Source organism: Delphinus delphis, chromosome 8, assembly GCF_949987515.2.
Source record: "Delphinus delphis chromosome 8, mDelDel1.2, whole genome shotgun sequence".
NCBI classification, from domain to species: Eukaryota; Metazoa; Chordata; class Mammalia; order Artiodactyla; family Delphinidae; genus Delphinus; species Delphinus delphis.
In genome coordinates this window covers 15,965,607-15,987,762 of record NC_082690.1, presented here as the reverse complement: position 1 = coordinate 15,987,762, position 22,156 = coordinate 15,965,607, and the positions used below count along the sequence as shown (strand labels likewise).

The following is a 22,156-nucleotide window of genomic DNA, read 5'->3' as shown; positions in this document are numbered from 1 at the left end:
AGAGAACTAGTGGCATATCCTGAGAGCTCAGAATAATCTTAACACTTTACAGATGTGTAAACATTCCGTGGTAGGTGCATGCTGGCATTTGTAAGTAGTTTCAGAAGCAGAATATGGTGGCTGGCATTTTACATCACATTGGCATATGTGGGTCAAGGGCTTTAGAGGCGTTGGTTATGTGAACCAAAGCTCTGCTGAAAACTTTGCTTTGCTTTCAGGAAACTTCTGCCCTCTCTGTGATAAGTGTTATGATGATGATGACTACGAGAGTAAGATGATGCAGTGTGGGAAATGTGATCGATGGGTCCATTCCAAATGTGAGAATCTTTCAGGTACAGAAGGTTGGAGTCTTTTTATTACAGTTTCCTTCTTTCTTGGTACAGCTGCATTTACAGCCCCCAAAGTACTATAAACATAAAATTATGGTAGTGTTGTTACTTGAAGTCTTTTTAAATTTATTCTTTAGTCTCTAAAATAAGAACATTGTGTTAAATTTGTGCTCATTTATCTTGAACACATTCTTTAAGATATTTATTCGCTGTCCTTTGTGGATATCATAACCTATTGATTCTCCGGTGACTAAATCCTGAGTTAGTGTTAATAACGTCCCTTCCGAGATCAATACATATGAGTTCTTCAGGGGTGTGAGAGTCTTAATACTGTTCTAACATGCAGCTTGATATTAAGTTCAGTGGAATAGCTTTCTCTTTTCCCTGTCTCCCACTCTTCAGAGCACTTCATCATTGTAGGTTTTTGTTTTCCCAGATGAGATGTATGAGATTCTGTCTAATCTTCCGGAAAGTGTGGCCTACACTTGTGTGAACTGTACTGAGCGGCACCCTGCGGAGTGGCGACTGGCCCTTGAAAAAGAGCTCCAGATCTCTCTGAAGCAAGTACTGACAGCCTTGTTGAACTCTCGGACCACCAGCCACTTGCTACGCTACCGACAGGTAGGCCCATGTCTCATTTTGTATTCCGAGTGGTGGTTTGTGCCTAATCATGGGATGTGTGCCGTTTTTGTGTGTGTGTGCTTTTCAGTTTATTTTCTTTTGCCTCACTCTTTATTTAGTTTTGTAGAGTTCCTTGTTTTGGCCTTAGGCTATTAAGAAAATTTTTAGCACCAAGAGTAAAACCCTTCTCTGGGGTAAGAAGAAGGAAGGGGCCATATCTCTTTCAAAGGTCTTGCTGTTGTAATATGAAATTTGGACTTTGTATTCTGAAGGCCATGGGGAGCCCAATGAAGGACTTTACCCAGAAGAGTAACCTGATCAGAGTTGCTTCTTAGAAAAAAATAAGAAAACAAAAAAATGATTCTGAGTGGAGTGAGAGGAAGGATTGGAGAGGACTGAGCCTACAGGCAGGAGCCGTGGTTAGGAGGCAGTGGTGGTGCTCGAGGCAAGAGGGAGCAGGATAGTGGCCTGATCTGCGAGGGTGGTAGTGGGGCCAGAGACCCTTCGGCTCCAGGAAAGTTCCAGGGCTCCTCAGGACACAAATTGAAAATCTCTGCTTCTTGTCCATTTAAGTCATGAACTATATACATAAAGTAGTCATTGGGAACACAGGTATAATGTTGGAAGAACCACATGGATAGCTTTAACTCAGAGCTAGGCTGCTGCTTTATCTTTTAACAGAGTCTGTTTTTTGAATAGGAAAATTAGCTGTATCTGTATCTTACTCAAAAGGAATTGGACAGTTTCTGTTTCTTCATACTAGGTTGGGAGTTATCAAGCAAAGCTCCTCAGTGATCCTAGCCAAGCTATTAGATAGCCAGCTCGTTTTAACTTTCCTTTTCTAGTATTTGAGAAATCTCTGATTATTTTCAAGTTCTTTAGGTTTTATAATACACATCATTCAGTACCATCTTTATTCATTTTAGTAGAATCTACATAGGTGCCTCATTTTCAGTGTTAGATAAAAGAAACATATCTTTCCTGACGACAGGCTGCCAAACCTCCGGACTTAAATCCTGAGACAGAGGAGAGTATACCTTCCCGCAGCTCCCCAGAAGGGCCTGATCCACCAGTGCTTACTGAGGTCAGCAAACAGGAAGATCAGCAGCCTTTAGATCTGGAAGGAGTCAAGAGGAAAATGGACCAAGGGAACTACACATCTGTGGTATGTCTATTACAGCAAACTACCCAAATTTCCAGCTCCAGTTTAGCTTCCTTGGGTCTTTTGGGGGATGAGGCTGGGTGTTAGCATTAAAGGATGGTTGTATTGTATTTAGAAATGTCATGTGGTTTTAAATACCTAAAAATATGTGAGTCATTTTAGTTCTGTGTTTTGGAAGATGGGTTATGATAGGGAAGGTAGTGTCTTTTTATTTGGCTTTCACCTGAGTTCTTCAAAAATTATCTTTATATTAAAATTATTTTTATATTAATACTGTTTATGGAAAATTACTAATGTGCAATTAATTGGTTTGCCCCTTTTGAGATCGCATCTGAATAGTATGTCTTTTTATAATGGATGTTCATTTCTAGATAGATGCCTTTTAATTTTATGATTTTAAGGAAATGTAGGAAATGATCATCTGTTATCTCATGGTCCGTGTTTGCTATTCAGTTGTTTATTCATTTTAGTCTAAGTAAAAAATCGTGGCCCTGTTTGGTAACTTACCAGGATACAGCTAATTTATCTGCATTCTTACCTTATTAGCCTGGCATGTCTTGACTGCCACAAGTTAATTATGAACTGAATCCCAAAGGCCTCCACTGAAGAGAAATTGCACTGTATTAAAATGGGGTGTCCGTTTTCTATTGGTTCTCTGTGCTGGATGATTTAGGAGGGAAGAGGAAGTGGTTTTGAGAGCACACTGTTCTATGAATAATTAATGCTTTGTTTTTGTATACAGTTGGAGTTCAGTGATGATATCGTGAAGATCATTCAAGCAGCCATTAACTCAGATGGAGGGCAGCCAGAGATTAAAAAAGCCAACAGCATGGTCAAGTCCTTCTTTATTCGGGTGAATGATATTAATACTTCATGTCTTTGATGCTTAATCCGTGGGTTGTTACCACATGAACAGAACAGACTTGTTCTCATCTATGTTTTGCTTTCTCATGTGTATAAATCATTTTTCGTTTAATTCGTTCCTCTGATTCTTTGGGAGGAGATTAGTGAGGTTCCAGAGTGGATGGATCTTTCCTTTGGTGGCCTGAATCATCCTCATATTGACAGAGAAGCTGGTGTGAAGTTGTTGGTTTTTATGTGCTTTCCAAATGAATGGTCACATGCTTACATTTTGTTTGTTTGTTTTTCTGTTAGCAAATGGAACGTGTTTTTCCATGGTTCAGTGTCAAAAAGTCCAGGTTTTGGGAGCCAAATAAAGTATCAAGCAAGTGAGTAAATTCAGTATTACTTTTTTTCGCTTCATCAGCTAGAAATCTGAGCGTTCTTATATTTTTAGATTGAGGGGTTTTTTTAGACTAGGTTTTAATATTAAAGATTAATCATTTGAAATGCCTTTTTTTAAAAAATTAATTAATTTATTTATTTGTTTGTTTTTTGGCTGTGTTGGGTCTTCGTTGCTGTGTGTGGGCTTTCTCTAGTTGCATGAGCAACTAGTTGCGCGAGCGGGGGCTACTCTTCATTGTGGTGTGCGGGCTTCTCATTGTCATGGCTTCTCTTGCTGCAGAGCGCGGGCTCTAGGCGCGCAGGCTTCAGTAGTTGTGGCACTTGGGCTCTAGAGCGCAGGCTCAGTAGTTGCGGTGCATGGGCTTAGTTGCTCTGCAGCATGTGGAATCTTCCTGGGCCAGGGATCGAACCCGTGTCCCCTGCATTGGCAGACGGATTCTAAACCACCGCGCCACCAGGGAAGCCCTGAAATGCCTTTTTATTGCTGGTTTAGAGACAACACTTAATGTTTATTGCAGTCTGCTGCCCTTTTTTTCTTTATTTATGTATTTGTTGTTTTAGGGAACTTGTGGCATATGTACAATACATGTACTATATATATAGCCCAGTTATAACTGGGTTCTATCTTATTTAGGAGTTTATTAATTAATTAATTTACTTTTGCTGTGTTGCGTCTTCGTTTCTGTGCGAGGGCTTTCTCTAGTTGCGGCAAGTGGGGGCCACTCTTAATCGCGGTGAGCGGGCCTCTCACTATGGCGGCCTCGTTGTGGAGCACAGGCTCCAGACGCACAGGCTCAGTAGTTCTCAACAGTTCTTGATTCTCCATGTTTAACCTTAAATTTTTATTCCCGTAAATCCTTTTGACACATTGATAAGGTTATCATTTGTTTCTAGATGTTTGACCAAGAGTCACAATACATCGGGATTATATTTTTAAAAATAATAAAGTCCTGTGTAGGCAGTTTTCGAATTCTGTGACTTGTTCTTACAGTCTGTGAAAGGCTTGTGCCCAGGCCTGAGACCTGATGATATCAAGAATTTGACTGTTTTGTACAGTTCTGGGTATCTTGTAGGAGTTCAATAAATACTTGTTGAATCAATTATTTCCAGCAGTGGGATGTTACCAAACGCAGTGCTTCCACCTTCACTTGACCATAATTATGCTCAGTGGCAGGAGCGAGAGGAAAACAGCCACACTGAGCAGCCTCCTTTAATGAAGAAAATCATTCCAGCTCCCAAACCTAAGGGGCCTGGAGAGCCAGACTCACCAACTCCTCTGCATCCTCCTACACCACCAATTTTGAGTAAGACACCAAATGAAGACTTGTTATCCATTTCTCTCTGGGTGCAAATGATTGACTTTGTGACTCTAAATTTAATGTACTTCCGTATTGGAAAAATTTCCTGGTGATCCTTAAATGTAATAAAATCATTATTTTTGCTTCACTTGGAATGTTAACAGAGAATTGATACAAGTAATGTAATGGATAGTAAGGTAGCATAACTTGGAACACTTTTTGAAAGTGTTGATTTCATAGGCTCTAGGCTATTTAAGCTGAATTGTTTTCTTTTTTCCTGGATGTCAGACATAGTATTGCCAATTTTAACTGTATGTCTTCTGGGTTCCAAGGTACTGATAGGAGTCGAGAAGACAGTCCAGAACTGAACCCACCCCCAGGCATAGAAGATAATAGACAGTGTGCATTGTGTTTGACGTACGGTGACGACAGTGCTAATGTAAGTACCTTGGTGCACTGGGTCCTGCTTAGTAGACTAGCCAATAGTGACCTCTTTGTGTCTAAACTTGGTGACCAGTGCCGTTTATTCAGTGAATATTTGTCACTTAGTTTGTGGCATTTGGGGGTTATTTTTCTATAACTGATTTAATTGATTTAAAAGATGAGTTGCCTTAAATTAACGTGCTGATATCTTGTAATTTCTATTGGCAGTTCCTCAAAAAAAGATTCTATGAAAGTGAATAAAACAGAAGTTGCGCATTAAATAGCTTGTGTTTCATGTAGTCGTTAGCAGTGTGGTTAAGGTCCCCGGGTCTGGTGGTTTGCCTGGATTCATTGCTGTGCTTTGCCGCCTACTTGTTGACCTTGGCAAAGAGTTTAACCTCTCTGACCCTCAGTTTCATTTTTAAAGTGAGGATAATAATAATCTTGCCTCAGAATGGTTATGAGGATTAAAGGAAATAATGTATGTAAAGCCTTATTTGGGTCCTGGCACATAGTAAGCATACAGTTTTTTTAAAAAAAGGTTTTTAAGGCAAGCTGAGAGAACTGGCTTTGAAATATGGTATTAAAGAAGTCAGTGGGCACTTCTGTAAACGTAACACATATTGCTTGTTCTTTAATCCTTTATGATTATAAAATATTTCCAGCCTGTGGAAAAGGTAATGGAAAAAGGTGAGAAGTGAAAACAAAGAAACTTTGAATTGTGATTTTTGTGTGCACCCCTAAGTTAAAGAATTAGGCTTGATTTACTGAAGTTATCCTGAATGAGGTAAAGCTAATACCAAGGAAAACCCTATTTGACATTATATTCTTCAAAGAAAAAAGGAAATCTCTTGTTTCATAGGATGCTGGCCGTTTGCTGTACATTGGCCAAAACGAATGGACACATGTAAATTGCGCTTTGTGGTCAGCAGAAGTGTTTGAAGATGATGATGGATCACTGAAGAATGTGCATATGGCTGTGATCAGGGGCAAGCAGCTGGTAAGAACCTGTGGGTGAATGTTATGGAAGAGACTCCCTCTCAGTTTCCAGATGTTCTTTCTGGGGCTAAACGCTGCCTCGCTGGTGTTTCTCATAGCTCCTTCAGAATGGTTAGCCAGCGGCAAATATTGGTGTACCCTGTAGGCAGATTGCTAGTCTGACCCTTGGAGGATGGGTACAAAAGAAATAGAAAACGAAGTCTTATCCAGTTGGGGAGATAATTCAGATGCCCAAGAAAGGTATTAATTTATTAAGTGATTTAGACAAAATGACCTCAGAGGTTCCAGTTGAATCAGCGCTCTGAGGCTCCATAGGATGAACCCACAAAATACACACACGAAGATGTGGAAGGTGATTGGTAGCAGCTTAGAGTAATCAGAAAAGGCTGTGGAGGAGTAAAATTTTTAAAGCTATATTTTGATGGGGGGAGAAAATGAAGGATTATCAGGAAGAAACAAAAAATAGCACATGCGTAAGAAACATAAGTAAAATGTGCGGAGAGCACAAATAAAAAGTCTTCCCTGGAGAGGAGCCCAGACTGTGACTGTGACAGAATGAGGTAGTAACATACAGCCTAGTTGAAGGAAATCTTTGAATCACATAAATTCATCAGTTACGCCTAGTGATTAAGAACTGTTACGTCTCTGACTAGTATAATCTTACCAGAACTGAGTTCTTTCGGATATAACAGCTTTCTACCAAGATGATGTTTTTAACATCGATCTTAAAAGTTTCATCTTCTCTAAATCAATTGTGCATCCTAGAAAAAACTGTTTTGATTCAAGTTCTAAATCAAATTGTAATATTTAAATTTAATAATCATAGGCCGCATGGGCCATAGGAAAGAAAGGATTTGTAGAGGAGGTTTTATGGCTCATATCACTTCTCTGTAATTCAGCAGATTAGCAATAGCGAAATGAATTGTGGGAAAGCCGGAATGGGGTGACTCTCTAGGGGAGATGGAAAATGGCTAAAACTTCTGAAAGTCTGACTTGGACTCTGTTCTTTCTGGGTTGTTAGAGATGTGAATTCTGCCAAAAGCCAGGAGCCACTGTGGGTTGCTGCCTCACATCCTGCACCAGCAACTATCATTTCATGTGTTCCCGAGCCAAGAACTGTGTGTTTCTGGATGATAAAAAAGTATATTGCCAACGACATCGGGATTTGATCAAAGGCGAGGTGAGACAGCTTTAGCTGCTTCTTGAATTCTCTAGGAAAAGAGGCTGAAAATAGCAAGATGGTAAACTGTATTTCACCATCCTCCTAGGTGTTCCTAGTAGGTGATTCTAGGTATTCCTAGAATCACCTCCTCTTAGGAGCACTAACAGAGGCACTGCTAGTGAAACAGAAGGGTGATTTTGAGATATGCTCTGCACTTTCCCTCTGAGTCAGTATCATGAGTATGGTATGTAAAAGGGATAGCCTAATAGCTACCCTGGCTTTTCGTTTAAGGTGGTTCCTGAGAATGGATTTGAAGTTTTTAGAAGAGTGTTTGTGGACTTTGAAGGAATCAGCTTGAGAAGGAAGTTTCTCAATGGCTTAGAACCAGAAAATATCCACATGATGATTGGTATGACATGGGCCTTGGTTGTCGGGGAAGGCTGGCTGTGGCACTGGGGTACTTCCTAGTGTTCAGTTAGAAAGTGGGCCTTCTCATGATTGCCTCTGATCAGTTCTTCTTTTCTTACTCAGGCTCCATGACAATTGACTGCTTAGGGATTCTGAACGATCTCTCTGACTGTGAGGATAAGCTCTTTCCTATTGGATATCAGTAAGTAGCTCTGTAGAGAGAAGACAGCAGCCCCACCCCTTGAGCACCCTGAAGCAGTGAGTAGGTCATTAAATGTAGAGCCATACTTGTTAGCGACTTTTAACTAATTCCTTTTATTTTTTTATTTTTATTTTTTTTGCTACTTCTCGTAGATTGGGACTAAAGTATCATTTTATGTCAGCTAGATCCAGTTGTAGAAGGAAAGTATTGTTGACATAATTTCAGAAACATTTCCAAATAAAACCTAGGTAGAAAACACCAGGCCAGTCTCTGAAGGTTCCACTAAATTCTGTTCACTTCAGTTCAGAAGTCCAGTTTGTTGTCAGGGATCAAACACCTCATGCCTCTGTCCTCATTTTACATTTTCCAGGTCTTTCTAAAAATAACCCCTACAATAACAATCAAATAGTCCAGTAAGAATTTGTAATCTTTCCCACATGAAGCAAATTGTTTAAACTTCTAGCAAACTGACGATATAAATTTAAAATTCGCTTCCTCTCTCTTCCCCTTTGGAGTCTCCCTTTTGTTCTATATACTCTGATTTATTCTGCATTTCAATTGTGAAAACACAGTCTCTACTCCACATTTAGCTGGCAGCTCTTAAAGAGCTAGGCTCCGTCAGCATCCAGCAGACTTGAAGCAGTTCCATTTCTCTTGTCTCGTGGGGCTTTTCTCCCAAAGGAAATATGCCAGGTTTGTTCTTTCCTCACTTTGTACACATGGTGGGGCAGTTATCCCTTCCTGAAGGCCAATAACTATTTCTTATAGTATCAATAGTTAGTTGGTTTTTTTTTCTTTGCATTTTAGGCTGTTTTACTAATTTTGTCCCCTGCTTACAACACAATAAAAAAGGATTTGATGCTGTTTTCTGAGAGGCCAGGAAAAACCAAGGACTTCAAAAAACTTGGAAGACCCTAACCAGGAGACCCTCTAATAAGAATCCATGAAATAAAGCTAAATTTTATAAATCAAGGAGGCCAGGGAACCTAGGCTGAGAAGAGGTTTTGACAAATGTCAGTCTCTGCTTCTGTCCTCGCACTCACGGTGATCGTTACCATCTGCGTGCAGGTGTTCTCGGGTGTACTGGAGCACCACGGATGCTCGCAAACGCTGCGTGTACACGTGCAAGATAGTGGAATGCCGTCCTCCGGTTGTAGAGCCAGATATCAACAGCACTGTTGAACATGATGAAAACAGGACCATCGCTCACAGTCCAACATCTTTTGCAGGTTAGTCTTTAATCAAGATGGGACTTGAATTCGATTTGGGGGAATATTGTGATTGACGGGTGGGAAAAAGGCATTGCTTTGGGAGGTCACATTTGCTTCTGTTTTGGTACTTACCTGACAGCTGGCTTTTTCTTGGTTCATTTGTTTGATATCTTAATTAAACTTTTTTAGTAAGAGTTTTTATTTCCTGCCACAGAAATTTCACCTAAAGAAAGTCAAAACACAGCTGAAATTGTAAATCCTCCATCACCAGATCGACCTCCTCATTCACAAACCTCTGGTTCCTGTTTCTATCACGTCATCTCAAAGGTCCCTAGGATTCGAACACCCAGCTATTCTCCAACACAGAGATCCCCTGGCTGTCGGCCACTGCCTTCTGCAGGTAAAAGACTTCACTGACCTACCCGACCCAAGGAGGTCAGCTCAAAGATTAGTTTGTAATACTGTCAGGCACCTTTATCGTGGTGACTTCTGCCAACGGAAAACGTTGATTTTCCGTTAGCTGTAAACATATCTAGCCAAGTCATTGAAACCAGTGGTATAGCACATGTGTCCGATCTGTAATGGACTTTATTACTTTCTCTCTCGTTTAGGAAGCCCTACCCCAACCACTCATGAGATAGTCACAGTGGGTGACCCTTTACTCTCCTCTGGACTTCGAAGCATTGGCTCCAGGCGTCACAGTACTTCTTCCCTGTCACCCCAGCGGTCTAAACTCCGGATAATGTCTCCAATGAGAACTGGGAGCGCTTACTCCAGGAACAGTGTTTCCTCAGTCGCCACCATAGGGACCGCTGCAGATCTCGAGTCAAGTGCCAAAGCGGTTGATCATGTCTTAGGGCCACTGAATTCTAACACTAATTTAGGGCAGAACACTCCCACCTCTTCACATCTGCAAAGGACGGTAGTTACTATGGGCACTAAAACCAGTCACTTCGATGGCTCTTCATCTTCAGAAATGAAGCATTCCAGTGCTTCAGACTCAACATCCAAGAGCTCCTCTTCGAAGGGAGAGAAGACCAAAATGCCGAGTTCCAAGAACTCAGAGGGATCGGCACATAATGTGGCTTACCCTGGCCTTCCGAAACTGGCCCCACAGGTTCATAATGCAACAGCTGGAGAATTAAATGTTAGTAAAACGGGCACTTTTGCTGAACTGTCTTCAGTGCCATTTTCTTCTAAAGAGGCCCTCCCGTTCCCGCCACTCCATCTGAGAGGGCAGAGGAATGATCGAGACCAACAGACAGATTCCAACCAGTCAGCAAACTCCCCTCCCGATGAAGATACTGAAGTCAAAACCTTGAAGCTATCTGGAGTGAGCAACAGATCGTCCATCATCAACGAACATGTGGGATCCAGCTCCAGAGACAGGAGACAGAAAGGGAAAAAATCTTGTAAAGAAATGTTCAAAGAAAAGCATTCCAGTAAATCTTTTTTGGAACCTGGTCAGGTGGCAACTGGTGAGGAAGGAAACCTAAAGCCAGAGTTTGTTGATGAAGTTTTGCCTCCTGAGTTCATGGGGCAACGACCATGTAATAATGTTTCCTCTGATAAGATTGGGGACAAAGTCCATTCTATTCCAGGAGTCCCCAAAGCTCCATCCATGCAAGTAGAAGGGTCTGCCAAGGAATTACAGACACCCCGGAAACGCACAGTCAAAGTAACACTGACACCTCTGAAAATGGAGGGTGAGAGTCAGTCCAAGAATACCCTAAAAGAAAGTAGTCCTCTTTCCCCTTTGCAGATAGAGTCAGCATCTCCAACAGAACCAATTTCCACTTCCGAAGGTCCAGGAGATGGTCCAGTCGCCCAAGCAAGCCCGAATAATACCTCATCCCAGGATTCTCAAAGTAATAACTATCAGAATCTTCCAGTACAGGACAGAAACCTAATGCTTCCAGATGGCCCCAAACCTCAGGAGGATGGCTCTTTCAAGAGGAGATACCCCCGTCGCAGTGCCCGGGCACGTTCTAACATGTTCTTTGGGCTCACCCCACTCTATGGAGTAAGGTCCTATGGCGAAGAAGACATTCCATTTTACAGCAGCTCAACTGGGAAGAAGCGAGGCAAGAGATCCGCTGAAGGACAGGTGGACGGGGCTGATGACTTGAGCACTTCCGACGAAGACGATTTATACTATTACAATTTCACTAGGACAGTGATTTCTTCAGGTGGAGAGGAACGGCTGACACCCCATAATTTATTTCGGGAGGAGGAGCAATGTGATCTCCCCAAAATCTCACAGTTGGATGGTGTTGACGATGGGACAGAGAGTGATACTAGCGTCACAGCCACAACGAGGAAAGGCAGCCAGATCCCAAAAAGAAACAGTAAAGAAAACGGAACAGAGAACTTGAAGATGGATCGGCCTGAAGACACTGGTGAGAAAGAGCACGTCATTAAGAGCTCTGTGGGCCACAAAAATGAGCCAAAGATGGATAACTGCCACGCTGTGAGCAGAGTGAAAACACAGGGACAGGATTCCTTGGAAGCTCAGCTCAGCTCATTGGAGTCAAGCCGCAGGGTCCACACAAGCACCCCCTCAGACAAAAACTTACTGGACACCTATAATACTGAGCTCCTGAAATCGGATTCAGACAACAACAACAGTGACGACTGTGGGAACATCCTGCCCTCAGACATTATGGACTTTGTACTGAAGAATACTCCGTCCATGCAGGCTTTGGGTGAGAGCCCAGAGTCCTCTTCGTCGGAACTCCTGAATCTTGGTGAAGGTTTGGGTCTTGATAGTAATCGTGAAAAAGACATGGGTCTTTTCGAAGTGTTTTCTCAGCAGTTGCCGACGACGGAAGCCGTGGACAGCAGTGTCTCTTCCTCCATCTCAGCAGAGGAGCAGTTCGAGTTGCCGCTAGAGCTGCCGTCAGACCTCTCTGTCCTGACCACCCGGAGTCCCACTGTCCCGAGCCAGAACCCCAGTAGGCTAGCTGTAATCTCAGACTCAGGAGAGAAGAGAGGAGCCATCCCAGAAAAATCTGTGGCCTCCTCTGAAGGTGACTCCTCCCTGCTGAGTCCAGGAGTAGATCCCAGCCCTGAAGGCCACATGACTCCTGACCACTTTATCCAAGGTCACATGGATGCAGACCACATCTCCAGCCCTCCTTGTGGTTCGGTGGAGCAAGGTCATGGCAACAATCAGGATTTAACTAGAAATAGTAGCACCCCTGGCCTTCAGGTACCTGTTTCCCCTACCGTTCCTATCCAGAACCAGAAATACGTGCCCAACTCTACCGATAGCCCTGGCCCGTCTCAGATTTCTAATGCCGCTGTCCAGACCACTCCGCCCCACCTGAAACCAGCCACCGAGAAACTCATTGTCGTTAACCAGAACATGCAGCCACTTTATGTTCTCCAGACTCTTCCGAATGGAGTGACCCAAAAAATCCAGCTGACCTCTTCTGTTAGTTCTGCACCCAGTGTGATGGAGACAAACACGTCAGTATTGGGGCCCATGGGAAGTGGTCTCACCCTAACCACAGGACTCAGTCCAAGCCTGCCGACTTCCCAGTCTTTATTCCCTCCTGCTAGCAAAGGATTGCTCCCCATGCCTCATCACCAGCACTTACATTCCTTCCCTGCAGCTACTCAGAGTAGCTTCCCACCAAACATCAGCAGTCCTCCTTCAGGCCTACTTATCGGGGTCCAGCCTCCTCCAGATCCCCAGCTTTTGGTCTCAGAAGCCAGCCAGAGGACAGATCTCAGTACCACAGTAGCCACTCCATCCTCTGGACTCAAGAAGAGACCCATATCTCGCCTGCAGACCCGAAAGAATAAAAAACTCGCTCCCTCTGGTACCCCTTCAAACATCGCCCCTTCCGACGTGGTTTCCAACATGACATTGATTAACTTCACACCCTCCCAGCTTCCAAATCATCCCAATCTGTTAGACTTGGGGTCACTTAATACTTCATCTCACCGAACTGTCCCCAACATCATAAAAAGGTCTAAGTCCGGCATCATGTATTTTGAACAGGCGCCCCTGTTACCGCAGAGTGTGGGAGGAACTGCTGCCCCGGCGGCGGGTGCAGCCACCATGAGCCAGGATACCGGCCACCTCACGTCAGGGCCTGTGTCTGGCTTGGCCTCCGGTTCCTCCGTCTTGAACGTTGTATCCATGCAAACTACAACCGCCCCTACAAGTAGCGCGTCCGTTCCAGGGCATGTCGCGTTAACCAACCCGAGGTTGCTTGGTAGCCCAGATATTGGCTCCATAAGCAATCTTTTAATCAAAGCCAGCCAGCAGAGCCTGGGGATTCAAGACCAGCCTGTGGCTTTACCGCCAAGTTCAGGAATGTTTCCACAACTGGGGACGTCACAGACTCCCACTACTGCTGCAATGACGGCAGCATCTAGCATCTGTGTGCTCCCCTCGACTCAGACTGCGGGCATAACGGCTGCTTCACCTTCAGGGGAAGCAGAAGAACACTATCAGCTCCAGCATGTGAACCAGCTCCTCGCCAGCAAAACCGGGATTCTCTCTTCCCAGCGGGATCTTGATTCTGCTCCAGGGACCCAGGGCTCCAACTTTACCCAGACGGTAGATGCTCCTAATAGCATGGGGCTGGAGCAGAATAAGGCTTTATCCTCAGCTATGCAAGCCAGCTCCACCTCTCCTGGGGGCTCTCCGTCCTCTGGACAGCAGTCAGCAAGTCCCTCAGTGCCGGGGCCCATGAAACCCAAACCAAAAATCAAACGGATTCAGCTGCCCTTGGACAAAGGGAGTGGCAAGAAGCACAAAGTCTCCCACTTGCGGACCAGTTCTTCTGAAGCACACATTCCAGACCAAGAAGCCAGCACGACACCCCTGACCTCAGTCACAGGGTGAGAGATGCAGACCTTGGCTCTGCTGGGTCTGAGGGGTTTCATGCTCTGGAGTAGAGGCTGTTGAAGTGGTCTTCTGGGAGGGACACACCTCGGCCCACGTTACATTACTTGGGTTTTCTGGGCTTTGATTTGATTTTTTTTTTTTTTCCCCCTCACAGTGCTGATTTATGGAGTAAAATTTAGTTCCATCCGTTGGCAGTTGGTCCCTTGGATAGAACCACATCTTTTTTTTTTGGTATGCGGGCCTCTCACTCTCGTGGCCTCTCCTCTTGCAGAGCACAGGCTCCGGAAGCGCAGGCTCGGCAACCGTGGCTCACGGGCCCAGCCGCTCCGCGGCATGTGGGATCCTCCCGGACCGGGGCACGAACCCGCGTCCCCTGCATCAGCAGGCGGACTCTCAACCGCTGCGCCACCAGGGAAGCCCAGGACTATGTCTTTCATTGCTCTTTGCTCTGACTTAGAACAGTGCTGCTGTTTGCGCCTGTTTCTTTTTCGCTGAGGCTTAGTTAGGATACTAAGGGATGATTATTCCTGTCTGGAGGGCAAAACCACCTGTTGTAGATCTCATGGTGTCCTTTTCTGAAACATTTTCATTAAAATATACGTAAAGTACACAAAGTGAATTTTTATTTAGGTATGCATCCATGTAGCTGCCATTCAGATCATAACATAAAAGATTTCTAGTCTTCCAGAAGGCTCCTGGTGCCCTCTCTTAGTCAGTACCCCCCAAGGTAACCACTGTCTAACCCGTATCACCACGGGTTACTTTTCTCAGCTCATAAATTTTACCAGATCCTGTTAGATTCTTCTTTAGACTGACCTCCTTGTTGGGTACATATTTACTGTTGTTTTTCTTGAAAAAATACAAATGATTCTGTTCCAGGGCTCCAGGAGCAGAGGCTGAGCAGCAGGATATAGCTAACGTGGAGCAGTCGCCACAGAAAGAGTGTGGGCAGCCTGCAGGGTAAGTGTAAGACTTAGTTCCCTGAGGTGAAGCACTCAGTTCTGTCCACCTCATTTAGAAAATAGTCCTTCCTGATTTGTGTTTTTTTTTTTTTTTTTTTGGCCAAAGTTTTTTTAATGGAATTAATACATGCTTGTAAAGAAAAAAACAAAACAAAACACAGAATTATTTAAATAATGGGTAACGGTTCCATGTTCTTCCTGCCTACCCTGTTCCCAATTTATTGCCTAGAGGTAATTGTTGCTTGTAATTTGTTTTCATTCATACCAACATTTCTGTGCCTACAGATATGCATGGTGTACATTTGAATCTGTATATACCTTTTTTTTTTTCTTTTTGCGGTACGCGGGCCTCTCACTGTTGTGGCCTCTCACGTTGGGGAGCGCAGGCTCAGCGGCCGTGGCTCAAAGGCCCAGCCGCTCCGCGGCATGTGGGGTCCTCCCGGACCGGGGCATGAACCCGCGTCCCCTGCATCGGCAGGCAGACTCCCAACCACTGCGCCACCAGGGAAGCCCCCGTATATACCTTTTACATAAAATAAATAATGCCGTACATACTGTTCTATACTTGTTTTTTTTCAGCTGTTGTATCGTGCACATATCTCTGTGCCACTTCATTTTTTAATGGCTGCCTCCAGTTCTGTTGTGTAGACCTACAGTAATTTATTTAACTAGTTCCCTCTTGATCTGCATCTGAATTGTTTGCAGGATTTATTTAATTATAAAAGGTGAAAGTAGGTATGATTTACTGGTTCATCATGCAGGCTGCTTTTTTTTTTTTTTTTTTTGGCGGTACGCGAGCCTCTCACTGCTGTGGCCTCTCCCGTTGCGGGAGCACAGGCTCCGGACGTGCAGGCTCAGCGGCCATGGCTCACGGGCCCAGCCGCTCCGCAGCATGTGGGATCTTCCCGGACCAGGGCACGAACCCGCCTCCCCTGCATCAGCAGGCGGATTCTCAACCACTGCGCCACCAGGGAAGCCCAGCTTTTGTTTTTAATTAAACCAGCTAATTCACTTAAGGAACTCTGGAACTGCTTCTAACAAGCGTCCTTTTATTTTTTTCTAACAGTTAAGGGTATGAGAAGAATTTTAAGGACACAGTCTACAACTCCAAAAGCAGAAAATTCATGTCAAATGTTTGGGAGAGAATCTCACAAAAGATAGTTGATGTTATGTATCTTAATGATGTTATGTGGTGGTGTGTTCATTCAACAGGTTGTTCACAAAGCATGCTGTGGTTCATGTCTAGTGGTTGTTTTGTATAACTGATACAGCTGTATGGTAGATTGTGGACAGTTTTTATCTTTGAATTGAAGAACTAGCTGGTGTTACATCTCACATTTGGTTTTCTTTTCATGTAGGCAAGTGGCTGTTCTTCCTGAGATTCAGACAACACAGAATCCAGCAGATGAACAAGAAAATTCAGGTATGTGGGTGGGTAACGGGTTAGAATCAGAATTTCCAAGCCAGAAGTACTGTAAAAGTCACCTTCTCTACCTACTGATTTTCTAGATTTAAAAAAAAAAAAAAAAAGTCAAAGCGCTAAAGATGTTAAGTGATTGGCCAAAGGACACGAAACTAAAACCTATAAATACTCTTCTGCTCTGTTTGCTGTAACAGCAGTGTGACCGAAATAGCTCACAATAAGCTGTCTTCATCCTTTAGTTGTCACTAGTGAAGACCAAGAACCATTTTTATTATATAATATAGCCAGAGGTAGGTTATGGCTCCAGATACATCTCCATAGCACTTCTGTCCTGATGCATTTCATCAGTAAACAACTAGTCGCTTCAAGACTGGAGAACTCTGGATATAAGACTCTGTCCTTTTCCGTTGAGGGGATTCCCAGAAGAAAACCAGGCAGAGAAAATGCTTAGCCATACGATTTGGGATGCAGTCACATTCTGCTGATTTGCTGATTCCTGCAGAGGATTGATACGTCTCTGTAAGAAGGCAGTGTGTGGGGTGGTGGCTGAGAGTACAGACTCTGCAGTCAGCTAGGTTGAAATCCCAGCTTTACCACTTACTAGCTCTATGAACATGGGCTGCTCAACCTCTCTCTGCCTCCGTTTTCTCACCTTTAAAATTTAGATCATTTCTCACCTACCTCATTGGATTGTTGTGAGGTTTATCTGAGTTAATACAGGAAGTTCCTAGAAGAGTGCCTCATAGGTAGCGTTTCATACATGTTAACCATCGTTATTTTTTAGCTTTGACTCTGTTGAGGGCAATTACTTATTGAAAAACTGTCAGATTGTCATACCAGAAACTACCAGAGAGACAGCATAACTTCACATTAAAAAAAAAAAAAATTCTAGTTTTGGTCACTTCCTAGCTCTAACCTCAGGCAAGCTGCTCCACCTCTTTGCACCTCAGGTTTGTTACCTGTAAACGGGAGTAAATAAAACCAGCTGTGTGATGCTGTTAGGCCTGGAGACAAAACGCGCATAAAGTCCTCAGTAAGTGTTTGCTGTGGCATCCACTGTGGCCCCTGTCTGTTTTCTCCCTCACAGAATCTAAGACAGCGGAAGAAGAAGAAAGTAATTTCAGCTCTCCACTGATGCTTTGGCTCCAGCAAGAACAGAAGCGGAAGGAAAGCATTGCTGAGAAAAAGCCCAAAAAAGGACTTGTTTTTGAAATTTCAAGTGACGATGGCTTTCAGATCTGTGCGGAAAGTATCGAAGGTGAGTGGATTAAATTAGGTCAGCCCAACAGCACAGGCTCTGCTCAGCTAGGGCTGCAGTAGTACCATTTATGTGAGCAGCTGCATATGAGATAGATTGAAATGGAGACACTAGGAGGCAAGAGGCCACTAGTGAGAGTATTATTGCAATAGAGATGTCAGGTAATAAAGCCCACTTCCAGTAGAAGAAAAAAGGAAAGGAGAGAAGAACAGACACATTCATGATTGCTTGGATATAGAGGGTTGAGAGAGAGGACTCAAAGATGCCTCTGAAGATTCCGGCCTGGGTGACTGAAAAAAAAAAAACATATGTGAGGAGAACAAAAAAATAACTAGTTTGAGTGTACACATTCTGCGTAAGATGTATTTGAGTGTGGAGTGTGGGAAAAATCCAACAGATAGGAAGAGATCGTAGACTCTTAGGTTAGAGCTGGAAGGGATTGTAAAGGTTTTCTAGTTACACCCCTTAATTGTAAGGAACTGAGAGGTTGTGATCTCCTTCCCACAGTCCTGGTTAACCGTTAGTGCTGGTATTGTTTTGGTTAGCAGTAGAGGGAGTAGAGTTAATACCACACATTCAGGTTTGGGACCTGGACTACCCTCAGGGGAAGTGAGTGCTTTGAGGATGCAGGGGTCATTTTCAGAAGGTGGGAACCTCCTCACCACTTCTGTATCCTTTGTAACAGAAAGGAGCACTGTTGGGTGGGGCACCTTCCCAGCTTCTTTCTTATTCACTGAACTGATTTAAACTAAGAAAACAACAAAAAAACTGTTCTAGCAGGGGATCTTTTCACATCATTGGTATTAAGAGATGTTTGACTGAATTATCTTATTTCCTCACAGATGCCTGGAAGTCATTGACAGACAAAGTCCAGGAGGCTCGGTCAAACGCCCGCCTAAAGCAGCTTTCATTTGCAGGTAATGCTGCAGCTGTCATTTTACTCCTGTCTCAGTATCCTCTGGTAACTTGTGGGTCTAAGCTACAGGGTTGATTTCACCAAAAAAAAAAAAAAAAAAATCAACCTTTTTTTTAAAAAAAAAAATCATTTTTCACAGCTTTACTGAGATATAAACCTTATACTACACAGTTTACCCATTTAAAGCATACAAATCGATGGCTGTTAGTGTACTCACAGAGTTGTGTAAACCATCACTACTGTGTAATTGCAGAACATTTTCATCATCCCTAAAAGAAGCCCCATACCCACTAGCAGTCATTCCTCAGCCCTAGCCCCTGGCAGCCACTAGTCTATTCTCTGTCTCTCTGGATGTACCTGTTCTGTACATTTCCTACAGAAATGAATCATATAATACGTGGCCTTTTGTGACTGGCTTGTTTCATTTAACATGATGCTTTCAAGATTTCTCTCTACTGTAACGTTGTCTCAGTACTTCATTCGTTTTTTTCTTTTACAGATGAATATTTTTTATTGTGGTAAAATACACATAACATAAAAGTTACTGTCTTAATTATTCTTTTATTTTTTTTAACATCTTTATTGGAGTATAATTGCTTTACAATGGTGTGTTAGTTTCTGCTGTATAACAAAGTGAATCAGCTATACATATACATACATCCCCATATCTCATCTTAATTATTTTTAAGTATACAGTTCAGAGGTGTTAAATACATCCACCTTGTTGTGCAGCCATCACCACCATCCATCCCCATAATTTTTCATCTTGTAAAACTGAAACTCTGTATCCATTAAACGATGACTCTCCATTCTCCTCTTCCCCCAGCTTCTGGTAACCACCATTATTCTTTCTGTCTTTGTGATTTGTAACTATTTTAAGTACCTCATATAAGTGGAATCATACAGTGTTTGTCGTCTTGTGACTGGCTTAGTACACTCAGCATAATGTCCTCAAGGTGCATCCTTGCTGTAGCATGTTGCAGAACTTACTTCCTTTTTCAGGCTGAATAATATTCCATTGTATGTATGTATCACATTTACTTTATCAGTTGATCCATCTGTGGGCACTTGGCTTGCTTCCAAATTTTTGTTGTTTTTTTTTTGAATAATTCTGCTGTGAACATGGTTGTACAGAGATCTCTTTAAGACTTTGCTTTCAATTCTTTTGGGTATATACCCAGAAGTGGAATTGCTGGATCATATGGTGATGCTATTTTTAATTTTTTGAGAAACCACCATACTGTTTTCTACAGTGGCTGTACCATTTTACGTTCCTACGAATGGTACACAAGAATTCCGATTTCTCCGTATCCTCACCAGTACTTATTGTTTTCTATACATATCCCTAATGACTTGAGATGTCGAGCGTCTTTTCATGTGCTTATTGGCCATTTATATATCTTCTTTAGAGAAATGTTTATTCAAAGTCCTTTGTTTATATTTTCATCAGGTAGGTTGTTTTTTTGTTGTTGAGTTTTATAAGTTCTATGTATTCTGGATATTAATCCCTTATCAGACACATGATTTGCAAATATTTGCTGCTATTCTGTGGGCTGCCTCCATTTTTACTCTGGATAGTGTCTTTTTTGCTTTTTGTTTTTTTTAGATTGGTGAGGGAGATATTTTGGGGGCAGGAAAATATGGTTCATAGGTCCTGCTCTGTCCAACGGTGGCAGTCATTGGGTGAACTATAATTAAATTTGTACATGGCCTCTCCCAGGAGTCACTCTGAAATGATTTGATAATATGTGTAAGATTCTGCTCCTGGAGGAAACCAGCATCCCAAGCTCAGTGTTCTCAGTCTCAATTTGAGTAGCTCAGCCCTTTTTGCCAACGGCACAAAGATTGCTTTCATTTATCCATGTCTTTTGCTGCCACGTGGAATGGTGGTTAGAAACCATGAACTCTGGAGACAGAAACTGAGTTCAAGTCCCATTTCTGCCCTTTCGCTATCAGTATTATTTCAGGTGCAAGCTAATTTACTTCTTCAAGGCTTAATGTCCTTAAGTGGGAATATTAATGCAACCTTCAAAATTTGTTGTGAGGTTTAATTAAAATAATGAACCTGGGAATTCCCTGGCGGTCCAGTGGTTAGGACTCTGTTCTTACTGCCGAGGGCCCAGGTTCAGTCCCTCGTCGGGGAACTAAGATCCCACAAGCCGCCCGGTGCAGCCAAAAATTAAAAAATAAAGTAATGAACCTGACATGATTTATTTAAGTACCCTAATATGCCAAATTAAGATCATTATCCTGACTGAAGGGATTTGAGATAGAATTCAGAGAAATCACTGAATACTAGCTTTTTTAAATAGTATCGATGCACAAAATTTTTTTAATCATCATGAAGTCCAATTTGTTTTTTCTTTTGTTACCTGTGCCTTTGATGTCATATCCGAGAAATCATTGCTAAATTCAGTGTCATGAAGATTTTGTCCTATGTTTTCTTCTAAGAGTTTTATAGTTTTAGGTCTTAACGTTTAGGTCCTTGACTCATTTTGAGTTAATTTTTGTGTATGGTATTAGGTAAGGGTCCAAGGGTTCTGTGACATTAAAGCTGAGACCTGGGCTTCCCTGGTGGCGCAGTGGTTAAGAATCCGCCTGCCAATGCAGGGGACATGGGTTGAGCCCTGGTCCGGGAAGATCCCACATGCCGCAGAACAACTAAACCCATGCACCACAACTGCTGAGCCTGCGCTCTAGAGCCCGCGAGCCACAACTACTGAGCCCACGTGCCACAACTACTTAGCCTGTGCACTAGAGCCCACGAGCCACAGGTACTGAAGCCCATGTGCCTAGAGCCCATGCTCCGCAACAAGAGAAGCCACCGCAATGAGAAACCCGTGCACCGCAACGAAGAGTAGCCCCCGCTCACTGCAACTAGAGAAAGCCCGCGCACAGCAACAAAGACCCAACTCAGCCAAAAATAAATACATAAATTTATTTAAAAAAAAAAAATCTGAGACCTTTCTGTCTCGGGTACCTTCCTGTCTCGTTCACCTTTGTTTTCCCAAGATTCTGTCCGGCACAGTGGAGAGATGGAAAGAATGCGGGAGATATAGTAGGTGCTCAGTAAATACTTGTTGGATGAACAAGTGAATGGCCCACACGAGAATAGATTGTTACCTGTTGTAGTACTTTATACTACACCTTTATCTGGTTGCTTTCACATTGCAAGGTCTGTGTTCATATCTGCCTCACTCTGCCAAGGGCTCCTTGAGAACAGGGGCCGTGTGTAACTCATCTTTCTTTTCCCGTTATTGACACAGTGTCCAATCTCATTGTAAGTCCTCCAGTGAAGGTTGAACACTAGAGTTGAACGCTCAGCCTAAACATTAAAATGAATTTTGTGAAAATACACTTAAGTATGTTTTTTAATGGCTTTTTCTACCTAGGAATCCACAGCAATCTGAAACTCCTAGGAAGGAATTCTTAGGGAAAATCAGTGTTGTATAGAAAAAAAAAAAATGTTTGCCATTGTCTTATATGACTTCAAGCTCTTATATTGTCGACTTGTGTTTTATACTTTTATAGGTTGAGTTCTAATCGGAACAACGATTGTGATCATAAGAATGTTGCTTATCTGGAGACTTAACTTTCTGCTTGCCACTAAAACCAAATTATATCCCTTAGAGATTCTTGTAAGTGAAGTGGAAATTAGGCACCTGATAATAAC

The 22,156-nt window shown here is 42.9% G+C and overlaps 1 protein-coding gene across 8 annotated transcripts in view; it reads left to right on the top strand.

The window, feature by feature from the left end:
- KMT2A (lysine methyltransferase 2A) overlaps positions 1-22,156 on the top strand; it is a 76,231-nt gene that overhangs the window by 45,251 nt on the left and 8,824 nt on the right. For 5 of the 8 annotated variants that reach the window (XM_060017872.1, XM_060017868.1, XM_060017871.1 and 2 more), the window contains 18 exons: positions 219-341; positions 766-950; positions 1,942-2,115; positions 2,855-2,965; positions 3,268-3,341; positions 4,468-4,661; positions 4,988-5,094; positions 5,941-6,078; positions 7,099-7,257; positions 7,531-7,648; positions 7,771-7,849; positions 8,918-9,078; positions 9,275-9,460; positions 9,672-13,917; positions 14,804-14,884; positions 16,245-16,309; positions 17,397-17,567; positions 18,410-18,484. In XM_060017872.1, coding sequence (XP_059873855.1) covers positions 219-341; positions 766-950; positions 1,942-2,115; positions 2,855-2,965; positions 3,268-3,341; positions 4,468-4,661; positions 4,988-5,094; positions 5,941-6,078; positions 7,099-7,257; positions 7,531-7,648; positions 7,771-7,849; positions 8,918-9,078; positions 9,275-9,460; positions 9,672-13,917; positions 14,804-14,884; positions 16,245-16,309; positions 17,397-17,567; positions 18,410-18,484 — 6,447 coding nt within the window. The remainder of the gene's footprint in view (positions 1-218; positions 342-765; positions 951-1,941; positions 2,116-2,854; positions 2,966-3,267; positions 3,342-4,467; positions 4,662-4,987; positions 5,095-5,940; positions 6,079-7,098; positions 7,258-7,530; positions 7,649-7,770; positions 7,850-8,917; positions 9,079-9,274; positions 9,461-9,671; positions 13,918-14,803; positions 14,885-16,244; positions 16,310-17,396; positions 17,568-18,409; positions 18,485-22,156) is intronic. The other 3 variants (XM_060017869.1, XM_060017867.1, XM_060017870.1) reach the window with 2 other exon arrangements.